The 12,078-nt window shown below is 47.0% G+C and overlaps 1 protein-coding gene across 1 annotated transcript in view; it reads left to right on the top strand.

Annotated features, from left to right (window-relative positions):
* Positions 1 to 12,078, top strand: part of VPS37B (VPS37B subunit of ESCRT-I) — a 36,763-nt gene that overhangs the window by 14,177 nt on the left and 10,508 nt on the right. The window contains exon 2 of the mRNA XM_060250134.1: positions 9,678 to 9,849. Within this exon, the coding sequence (XP_060106117.1) occupies positions 9,678 to 9,849 (172 nt within the window). The remainder of the gene's footprint in view (positions 1 to 9,677; positions 9,850 to 12,078) is intronic.

A 12,078-nucleotide genomic window follows, 5' to 3' on the forward strand; every position in this document is an offset into this window, starting at 1 on the left:
GCCCCCAGGCCGCATGTTTGACACCCCTGTTTTAGGGTTTTGCTCCTGAAGAGGGATAGTAACTGATGCTGTACAGATTGCTAGACAGAACCTTTTGTAATAACCATGAATTTCTCCGTTTACCATATATCTCTTCATAGTTGACTGGGATGCATGTGCTTCATCTTTAACAATTTGGTTCAGTGCTTTCCTGGTTTAGCGACTACAAAAATGGTCTTTGAGTGAGGATCCCAGCTGAAATCTGACCCCGATTGTTAGCAACCAAGATAAACACTGTCCTTCAGGCTTGCAATATAACCCTGTAGGGTTGTTGTAAATAAAGGTAATATGCATATATAGCAGTAGCTTGTCTTAACCAGTAAATAATGCATTCCATGCAGTAACTGAGGGTTGCAAAGAGTAGATGGCTTGCTCTGAGCAGCCGTGCTTGAAGTTGGCTGTGAGTTTCCACTTCAGGTTACTGTTGCCTCCGTTGTGCTAGCAGATAGAATGTCTTTGTATAGTATTTGTTGTGAAGCTGTGTCTTATGGCTGTGTCGTCATGCATAAAAAGTCGTTTATAATACAAATGAAAGTGCTTAGCGTTAGACCTTCGCTTCCTGGTGAGCCGATGGACATCTCCATTCAGTTGAACTGTTTGGGTTTCGGGCTGAATGAGAAAGGGAGGCAGGACTTGACAGGAGGATTATGAGTAACAAAAAACTTCTCCGCTCTTGAGAATAAGAAAAATAGGGTTGGAGATGTTGTATGGGTGGAAACAGTCAAACGTTGTGCATAGGTCGAGTTGTGAATCGAGGACTGTACCAAGAAGGTGGCTTTAGAGGAACTGTTGACAAAGCTGAATGCCATTTTATACTGTCCGGATTTGCTACATGTGGATATTGCATGAGGGATAGGGTATTTTGCTGTTTGTTTGTTTTTTTGCTTTTTAAAGTAAGGATTGTGTAGCCTGTTTGTCTCCATGCTCCAACATTCAGTTACCACGGAATAGGTAATGCTGTGGATCATACAACTTGAGATTTATATGCATCTTGCTATAGTAACACCATTCCTTTGTTCATATATATATATATACACACACACACATATATATACACACACATATATTGGCCACTGTGTGACACAGAGCGTTGGACTGCATGGGCCATTGGCCTCATCCAACATGGCTTCTCTTATGTTCTTATGTGACACAGAGTGTTGGACTGGATGGGCCACTGGCCTGATCCAACATGGATTCTCTTATGTTCTTACGTGACACAGAGCGTTAGACCGCATGGGCCATTGGCCTCATCCAACATGGCTTCTCTTATGTTCTTATGTGACACAGAGTGTTGGACTGGATGGGCCATTGGCCTGATCCAACATGGCTTCTCTTATGTTCTTATGTGACACAGAGTGTTGGACTGGATGGGCCACTGGCCTGATCCAACATGGCTTCTCTTATGTTCTTATTTGACACAGAGTGTTGGACTGGATGGGCCACTGGCCTGATCCAACATGGATTCTCTTATGTTCTTACGTGACACAGAGTGTTGGACTGCATGGGCCATTGGCCTCATCCAACGTGGCTTCTCTTATGTTCTTATGTGACACAGAGTGTTGGACTGGATGGGCCACTGGCCTGATCCAACATGGATTCTCTTATGTTCTTACGTGACACAGAGTGTTGGACTGGATGGGCCATTGGCCTCATCCAACGTGGCTTCTCTTATGTTCTTATGTGACACAGAGTGTTGGACTGGATGGGCCATTGGCCTGACTCAACATGGCTTCTTTTATGTTCTTATGTTCATGATCCATGTTCTTCAGATATTAATGGGTGAAAGCCCCGTGGCACAGAGGGGTAAAGTTGCAGTACTGCAGTCCAAGCTCTCTGCTCATGACCTGAGCTCGATCCTGGTGGAAGCTGGATTCAGGTAGCCAGCTGAAGGTTGACTCAGCCTTCCATCCTTCCGAGATCGGTAAGGATGGGGGTCAAGTGTTGATGACTGGGGAAGGCAATAGCAAACCACCCTGTAAAAAGTCTGCTGGGGTGATGTAATCGCTGTGGTTCTAGTGGTGATGGGGCTTAGGGTTTTGTGTCCAGCGACAGCTCACTGTGGTCTCTTCTCATTACTTCCTGGTAATATGTAAAAACTGAGGCAAAAAGAGCTTATTTTGCACTATTGCTATGCTTGTTACAGGTAGGGAGGACTCGTGAACTAGGTAGCCCAACCTCCGGTTCACTTCCTGCACTTAGAACAACAACATTTGAGCCCGATGGCATCTTTTAAGACCAACGAAGTTTAATTCTTTCGTGTGCATGCAGATTTCTTCATATTGAAATAGACTTTGCCAACCATTACATAAAGGTAGAGAGAGGGTGGGGTGGGGATTAGTTTGTGAAGTCTGTTTCAGTGTATCTGAAGACATGTGCAAGCATACGGAAACTTATACCCAGAATTAAACGTTGTTGGTCTTAAAGGTGCCCCTCAACTCAAAACTTCAGCCTGCTGCTTCAGAGCCACACAGCTACCCACCTGAATGTACCTAGAGGAGTCAATAATGAAGTCATAAACGCCACCAAGAAAATGGACAAAGTAAAAAGTGGAGTGTCCTGCTTCCATAAGAGCTGGCACAATGCGTACTGGAGATTTCTCTCCCACCAGAAGGGGAAAGATTCTGCAAAGTCTTTAGCACAGCCCTACCTTTGCAGTAGTGTAGGAACACTCACCTGTTCACCAATGGAAAAAACCACTCACATAATTTTTCCTTATAAGCGCAAGCCGTTAAGGTATACTTGTGTAGTCATTTTCAACTGGGATGCGTTTTCTTTCTCATCAGCTTTTTTTAATATGATGACGACGACTGCAGATTTATACCCCGCCCTTCTCTTACAATCTCCTATATCTTCCTCCCCCCACAACAGACACCCCGTGAAGTGGGTGGGGCTGAGAGGGCTCTCGCAGCAGCTGCCCTTTCAAGGACAGAGCGGCTCACAATCTCCTATATCTTCTCCCCCCACAACAGACACCTTGTGAGGTGGGTGGAGCTGAGAGGGCTCTCGCAGCAGCTGCCCTTTCAAGGACAGAGCGGCTCACAATCTCCTATATCTTCTCCCCCCACAACAGACGCCCTGTGAGGTGGGTGGGGCTGAGAGGGCTCTCACGGCAGCTGCCCTTTCAAGGACAACCTCTGCCAGAGCTATGGCTGAACCAAGGCCATGCTAGCAGGTGCAGGTGGAGGAGTGGGGAATCAAACCCGGTTCTCCCAGATAAGAGTCCGCACACTTAACCGCTACACCAAACTGGCTTCTGATCTGAGACCACCTCCTGTCCTTGTTAAGTGATTATTGTATGTGCTCACCTGTGGTGTTAGATTTCAAAAAGCACGTGACAAAACCTTAAGGAATAATGCCAAGGGGGGGAAAAAACTGCGACGTTACCTTTTTCCTGTTCTGGAAATACTGTAAGCCCTTTTAATGTAATTGAGTTGGAAAAACCTAGCAAATGTTAATGATCGCTCCTGTATTATGTGGAAACCACCACCGGCAGGAGCGCTTTGGCTTAGTTAATTTATGGCGTGGAACGTAATCTTGTCCTGGTTTTGCAAATGCAGAGTGCACACTGCTAACCAGGAGCAGAAGCATTTAACTTAATACGCCAGTCCGCACGCTGGCTTCTCTTGCGCTTGGCAGCTGGGATTCTTGAATTATATCAGAGATGAGGCTGGAAGGGTGTGTGAGAGCAGGAGATGCACGGCCATGCCTAGATGAACTGGAAAGAGATTAAAAGTAGATCACAAGGAAGGCTTATTGAAGGGGACGTTGCAGTGAATCATGTGGAAAAGAACTGGCAATTAACGATGCAGAAAGCCAGTTTATTTTATGGTGCTCCGGCTTCCCATTTTTCTTAAGGTAATAAGTGATGACAGTCTTAAACTTTGTGTGGTAGGAAGCGTGTGGCTCTGGAACATTGTGCGGCAGGGATTTTACGGGGAATTGGGCTTAAGACTGTAAGACCTAGGGGCGCAGAATAAAAAGGGCCTGGTCCCCTCAGACAAAGACGCCATCTACTCCAGTATCCTGTTTTGCATGTCGGTGAGCCAGATGTGTCTGGGAGCTTCCAGCCAGTTAAGAGGCCTCCCGGAGGCTAGCCATTGCTAACAAACAGAGCATAGACCCTGAGGCCTTCATAAAAACATCAGGAGAGCCTTGCTGGATCAGACCAGAGGCCCATCTAGCCCAACATCCTGTCTCACAAAGTGGCCAACCAGTTCCTCTAGAAGGCCAACAACAGGAAGAGGCTGAGGCCTTCTCCTCATGTTGCCTCCTGGCTCTGGGATTCAGAGATTTAGTGCCTCTGAATGTGAAGGATCGTCTTAGTCACTGTGGCTGGCAGCCACTGCTAGACCTGCCCCCCCCCACAAATCTGTCTAATCCTTTTTTAAAGCCATCTTTCTCTGGGACCATCGCTATATCCTCTGGCAGCGAATTTAAGAACATAAGAGAAGCAATGTTGGATCAGGCCAATGGCCCATCCAGGCCAACACTTTGTGTCACACAGTGGCCAGGAAACCCGGTGGCATCTGTGGGGCCAGGACCTCCCACTGTTGCCCCTCCCAAGCATCAAGAATACCGAGCATCACTGCCCCAGACATAAGAAGCCATGTTGAATCAGGCCAGTGGACCATCCAGTCCAACACTTTGTGTCACATAAGAGAAGCCATGTTGGATCAGGCCAGTGGCCTATCCAGTCCAACACTCTGTGTCACATAAGAACATAAGAGAAGTCATGTTGAATCAGGCCGGTGGCCCATCCAGTCCAACACTCTGTGTCACATAAGAACATAAGAGAAGTCATGTTGGATCAGGCCAATGGCCCATGCAGTCCAACACTCTGTGTCACATAAGAACATAAGAGAAGCCATGTTGGATCAGGCCAATGGCCCATCCAGTCCAACACTCTGTGTCACACAGGGGCTGAAAAACCCAAGTGCCATCAGGAAGTCCATCTGTGTGGCCAGGACACTAGAAGTCCTCCCACTGTGTCCCCCCAAGCACCAAGAATACAGAGCGTCACTGTCCCAGACATAAGAACACAAGAGCAGCCATGTTGGATCAGGCCAATGGCCCATCCAGTCCAACACTCTATGTCACACAGTGGCCAAACCCCCCCCCCCCCAGGTACCATCAGGAGGTCCCTAAGTGGGGCCAGGACACTAGAAGCCCTCCCTTTGTTGCCCCCCACAAGCATCAAGAATACAGAGCATCACTGTTAGGCTTTCTTGATGACAGCATTGCATTAAATGGGTGAACATAAGAAGAGCCCTGCTGGATCAGACCAAAAGCCTATATTGCCCATCCTTCTGTTTATACTGCGGCCAACCAGCTACCCCTACGAAGCCCACAAACAGGAAATCTGCAGCGGCATTATCCTGAGTTTCTCTCTCTCTCCCCCAAAATACTGGGCCACCCAAAGATGGGCAGTAGATTCAGGATGGACAAAAGGAAATACAAATTTACAGAGACTGATTCAAATGTCGAATTCGCTGCCAAGACTGAGGAGAACCTCCACGTTCCGAAGCACTAAACCTCTGAATTCCAGAGCCAGGAGGCAGCATCAGGAAAAGGCCTTGGCCGCTGTGTGGGACAAGATGCTGGACTAGATGGACCACTGGTCTCAACCAGCAGGGCTCTTCTTATGCTTGTGTTCTCCAACAATTGATTTAAAGGGGGGTTACTGACTGTGGCACTGGAGTGAGTTGATATCCGTTACATTCTGTAACCATTATTGGCCCCGCGTCCTCCATTAATGTATCCACTCCCCCTTTAAAGCTCTCCAAACTGGTGGCCATGACCATATTCGGTGGTAGCGAGTTCCACAAATTAGCTATACGCTATGTGAAGAAGTACTTCCTGTTGTCTGTCCTGAATCTCCCACCCTTCAGCTTCAGTGGATGGACTCCTGGGATTGTAGTATTATGGGAGAAGAGTGAAAAGAGGGTGTGCTTGCTGTGACTCCTCAGCATATCTTTGAAGATAATGTTTCAGTGTGGCATATGATAACAAAACTCTTTGCTGAATATGGTGCTGTGTGTGGGGTTTCCAACTAAGAAAGAGACAGGTCACTAGAGCAAGGTATGGCGGTGGGTTCTCTGATAACTCGTTTCTGTTGTGTGCTCTACAAGAGACATTCACTGAGCAGCGGCTCCCAACGACTCTTCTGAGTGAGCCAAGCCACAAATTACAGGAGAACAGCTTGTGTCCAACCATCTGTGCATAGAAACACTAGGAAGTTTTTTCTCCTGCATTCCTCTCCATGCCTTAGTTCTCCAGAGAGATCATTTCCAGAGTTGTGGAACTTGCACAGAGGAATAAGAACATAAGAGAAGCCATGTTGGATCAGGCCAATGGCCCATCCAGTCCAACACTCTGTGTCACACAGTGGCCAAAAAAACCAGGCGCCATCAGGTAGTCTATCAGTAGGGCCAGGACCCTAGAAGTTCTCCCACTGTTGCTCTCCCCCCCCCCCCCACAAGCACCAAAAATACAGAGCATCAGTGCCCCAGACGGAGTTCCAACAATATTCTCTGGCTAATAGCCACTGATGGACCTTTGCTCCATATGTTTATCCAATTCCCTCTTGAAGCTGGCTATGCTTGCAGCCGCCACCACCTGTGGCAGTGAATTCCACGTGTTAATCACCTTTTGGGTGAAGAACGACTTCCTTTTATCCATTCTAACCCGACTGCTCAGCAATTTAATTGAATGTCCACGAGTTCTTGCATTGTGAGAAAGGGAGAAAAATCCTTCTTTCTCTGCCTTCTCTATCCCATGCATAATCTTGTCAACCTCTATGCTGTCACCCCTCAGTCGACGTTTCTCCAAGCTCAAGAGCCTCTAGCTTTTTAACCTTTCTTTATAGGGAAAGTGTTCCAGCCCTTTAGCCATTCTAGTTGCCCTTGTCGGCACTTTTCCCAACGTTATAATATCTTTTTTGAGGTATGGTGACCAGAGTTGTACACAATTTTCCAAATGAGGCCGCACCATCAATTTATACATGATGATGATATTGGCTGATTTGTTTTCAGTTCGCTTCCTAATAATTTCCAGCATAACCAGTGCAGGTCTACCAGTCACGGAGAGGTTGGGAGGTTGGAATAAGGACAGATAAAGTGATGAAATTACTCCTATCTCTGGATCAGTTTGCCAGAGGTGATTTCAACTCCCTGACCTTCCTAATTTCAGTCCCCTAACCCGCACAGCTGTTCCTTCATGTGGGTCCAGCCACCCCCGTAATTCTAGATGTCCTCGGGCACAGTAAGAATGGAGAAGAATGCAGGGGAGACATTCCATGGATGGGTGGTGGCTACAGGCTAGTGTCCCCTGCTTTGATGGTTGGTTATTATTATAAAAGGATCTGTACCTTTTGCTTATTTTTCCTCTTCCTTCTCCAATCTCAGTTTCATATTTGTGCTGGATATGAGCCATTATCTCAATCGACAAACTACCTGGGTATGTTGGCAGAAAGGCAGCGTATAATTGTAGTCATTGAATGAATGGTAATGAATGAAAAGGAATCCAGTCTCTTTAGAGCAAGCAGAGAACAGTGTGGGCACTGTGTTAGCCTCAGAATGCTACAGAGACCTCTTATCAGATCGGTGTAATGAGGGAAACGGGGCCTTGTTCTCCCTATCGCAGTAGGCAAAACAGCAACATGCTGTTGGTTGTTGCTGCATAGCTGAGTTTAGCTTTTGCAATTCCTCCCTCTGATCTATGTACCTCTTTAGGTGGGCATGAGAGAAACTTGCGTACTTAACAAACTAATGAGGATATGTAAATAATTAAGGACTGTGGCCTATACTGCTGTGTATAGTTACTGTTAAATAGATTCTAGTATGTAATTTTTGGACTTCTTAATATATCATGCTGATACTTAGCGCCACCTGGCTCTGCCCATTTTTTGAAAACACTTGGTGGTCACCAGGAAAAGTGTCAGCGGTCACCATGGCGCCTGTGGGCGCCTACACCAGGATTTAGCTTGGATAAATGTCGGCTGCAGGGTGACATGATAGAGGTTGACAAGATTATGCATGGGATAGAGAAGGCAGAGAAAGAAGTAGTTTTCTCCCTTTCTCACAATACGAGAACTCGTGGGCATTCAATGAAATTGCTGAGCAGTCGGGTTAGAACAGATAAAAGGAAGTCCTTCTTCACCCAAAGGGGTGGTTAACATGTGGAATTCACTGCACAGGAGGTAGTGGCGGCTATAAGCATAGCCAGCTTCAAGAGGGGACTGGATAAGCATTTGGAGCAGAGGTCCATCAGTGGCTGTTAGCCACAGCTTATCATTGGAACTCTCTGTCTGGGGCAGTGATGATCTGTATACTTGGTGCTTGGGGGGCGGGGTAATAGTGGGAGGGCTTCTAGTGTCCTGGCCCCACTGGTGGACCTCCTGATGGCACTTAGTTTTTTTGGCCACTGTGTGACACAGAGTGTTAGACTGGATGGGCCATTGGCCTGATCCAACATGGCTTCTTTTGCGTTCGTATGTTTCTGTGAACTCTTATCAGTTTATCCTCGCCTTAACGGCACCCAAAACTTGCCATCTTCTGAATCACTTATGATTTTTTTTATCCCACCTTTCCTCCAAGGAGTGTGATAATGGCTTCTCCCCTCCCATTTATCCTCACAACAGCCCTGTGAGATTGATCAGCCTAAAGCTGGGCCAGAGTCACCCAGTGAACTTCATAGCAAAGTAGGGATTTGGACTTGGGCGTTCTCAATTTTAGTTTGACGTTTGAACCTTTCTTGGCAGAACCTTCTCTGGAGAAGACTGCAAGTGAAAGATATTCAGTCATATTCATAGATTATGCCCACACACTGTGTTTCCTGTTTAGTCTGAGGCTGATAGCGGTTTGAAGAGACCCCCCCCATAGAGCAGGGGTGTCAAACATGCATCCCGGGGGCCGAATCAGGCTCCCAGAGCACTTCTATTAGGCCCCTGAACAACAGGCTATCATCTGCTTGCTTCTGCATAACAACTTGCTTTGCAAGGCTTGTCCAAATGCACAGGAGCTACAGAGCAAAACCTCTATTTTGTCCATTGGCTGAGGCTTCTCTCTTGGGAGGAAAGGGGGGAGGGAGAACTTGCTTTGCCAAGTTCTCTCAATTGCACAGCAGAGCTGCTGAACCAAGCCTCTCTTCCTTCTATTGGCTGAGGCTCCTTCCCTTCCTGGGCCCCTGGGGAAGGAAGGAAAGAACCAGAGCTTCCTTTGCACAGTTCCCTGGATCCCATGGGAGAAATACAAAGAAAGCACCTTTAAGACCAACCAGTGCTAATGTTTGAATCATGTTTTAAGGTTTTTTTACCTAATCTTAAATAGGTGTACATATGGCCCAGCCCAACATGCCCCGACCCGACAAGGTCTCATTTATGTCAGATTCGGCCCTCATAACAAATGAATTCGGCACCCCTGCCATAGAGTTCACACACTGTCTAAAACATTGTCCTAAATCAAAGACTGGCCACTGACTGTAGGGGCCTGGGAAATGCTTCAAAGTGCAGTGTCTGCTCCTAAATTAGATAATTAGATAGATTAGATAATTTTATTTGTATCCCGCCCTCCCTGCCGGAGCAGGCTCAGGGCGGAGATGATGGAAGTGCTCACATAACTCTCTGCATTTTTCTTTCACAGGCCCAAAATGTTCAGCTTAGCAAGGACATGACTCTTGCCAGCAACCGTAGCCTCGCCGAGGGTAACCTCCTGTACCAGCCAAAGCTGGACGCTCTGAAAGCTGCGCTGACGCAAAAGTACCAGGAGCTGCAGGTTCTTTTTGAAGCTTATCAGATAAAGAAAACCAAGCTAGGTAATGCCACTTTGGTGCTGAATCCTTCCCTTTCTGTGCCTTTTTCCCTGGAGCATTAACAGCAAAGTGTCAGATATCACACGTCTTGAGTGCTAAGTACATTCCGGGCTACAGTTTCTAAAAATGCTAACAAGCTGTTGAGGGGGGAAAACTGACACTGTTTATATTTGAGACATAAAACGGATTGAAGCAGATGTGTCCTGCATGCTGTCCATCTTATCCTGGAGATTGCCAGATTTTTTTTCACAAAGTTGGAAGAGCAGAGTTCCATTGTCCAGCCTTCTGAACGGCTTGAATGGTGGCAGTCCTTTCCGTTTGTACTCTTAGAACAGGGATGTCAAACATGCAGCCCAGGGGCCGAATCAGGCCCCTGGAAGGCTCCTATCAGGCCTCCGAGCAACTGGCTCTCGTATTCTTCCTTCTCCCTCTTCCTTCTTTTTGCATCTCAGCCTGCTTTGCAAGGCTTGCTCAATCGCACAGGAGCTACAGAGCAAAGCCTCGATTTTCTCCATTGGCTGAGGCTCCTCCCCCTCCTGGTCTCCTGGGGAGGGAGGGAAAGAGCCAGAGCTTCCTTTGCCCAGTTCCGTGGATCCCATGGGAGAAATACAAAGAAACCACCTTTAAGACCAACAAATGCTAATGTTTTAAGCATGTTTTATTTTAAAAATTTTAAAAAAAAATATTTAATTGTGTTTGTGTTCTTTAAAAAGTTTATATCTTTGCTACCTAATCGTAAATAGGTACACACATGGCCTGGCTCAGCACGGCTTGGCCCAACAAGGTCTCATTTATGTCATATCTGGCCCTCAGAATACCCCTGCCTTTGAAGCTCATTGATTCACGCATCTTGAGCAGCAGAAGACACTTATTGAATTAAATAAACCTTAGCACTTATATAGCGCTTCATCTTAGTACTACTTCTTACAACTGCTCCGTAAAACCCAAACTGCGCATTCAGTTTTTTAAAGAGCAGGGTCTGGATTCCCTGTAGTCGCACAACAGCTGCAGGCAGTGGCTTTTAAAAAGAAGGGAGAGCCCAGAAGGACTCAGAACATTGCTGTGGGGAGGATTCCTGCACCCTCTAGCTAGGAGCGGGGAGTGATTTATTTGTTTATTTTTATTTTATTTATTTACTGGCAGAGAGCCAGTTTGGTGTAGTGGTGAAGTGTGCGGACTCTTATCTGGGAGAACCGGGTTTGATTCCCCACACCTCCACATGCACCTGCTGGCATGGCCTTGGGTCAGCCATAGCTCTGGCAGAGGTTGTCCTTGAAAGGGCAGCTGCTGGGAGAGCCCTCTCAGCCCCACCCACCTCGCAAGATGTCTGTTGTGGGGGAGGAAGATAAGCCACTCTGAGACTCTAAAATTCAGAGTGGAGGGCAGGATATAAATCCAATATCATCATCATCAGTCATCATCAATCCTCCTCCTGATTTATATGTCACCCACTCCGCAAGTGAACTCTGTGCGGCTAACAGTCATAATAAAATAATTTAAATTACAGTTGTAAAAGAAAAAAAAACATATATAAACAATTTTAAAAACCAAACATTAGAGCCAGTTTGGTGTAGTGGTTAAGTGCGCGGACTCTTATCTGGGAGAACCGGGTTTGATTCTCCACTCCCCCACTTGCAGCTGCTGGGATGGTCTTGGGTCAGCCATAGCTCTGGCAGAGGTTGTCCTTGAAAGGGCAGCTGCTGGGAGAGTCCTCTCAGCCCCACCCACCTCACAGGGTTTGATTCCCCACTCCTCCACTTGCAGCTGCTGGGATGGCCTTGGGTCAGCCATAGCTCTGGCAGAGGTTGTCCTTGAAAGGGCAGCTGCTGGGAGAGTCCTCTCAGCCCCACCCACCTCACAGGGTGTCTGGGGGTGGTGGTGGTGAGGAAGGTAAAGGAGATTGTAAGCCACTCTGAGATTCGGAGCGGAGGGCACGATATAAATCCAATATCTTCATCATCATCTTCTTGCTGTGAAAGAGATTTGGTGCACAGGCGGTTTATATCGATAGCTGATGATTTCCCTGTTTTGCTGCTCCGTGTCAAATATTCTGTGCTCAGGGAGCAACAAAAGTGGGGAAATAACCCCTTGCTCCACACAAACGCATGCTGTTTCCTTGCAGGAAAATGTCTTGGGAGAGTCGGCTGTTTATATCCGCCTACTCTTTCCTCCCTGTGCAGCGGCAATCCAAAGGCTTTATTTTTTAATAGCATTCCTCGCAGCTGCTGTGTG

The sequence above is a fragment of the Heteronotia binoei genome, chromosome 11, assembly GCF_032191835.1.
Source record: "Heteronotia binoei isolate CCM8104 ecotype False Entrance Well chromosome 11, APGP_CSIRO_Hbin_v1, whole genome shotgun sequence".
NCBI lineage: Eukaryota > Metazoa > Chordata > Lepidosauria > Squamata > Gekkonidae > Heteronotia > Heteronotia binoei.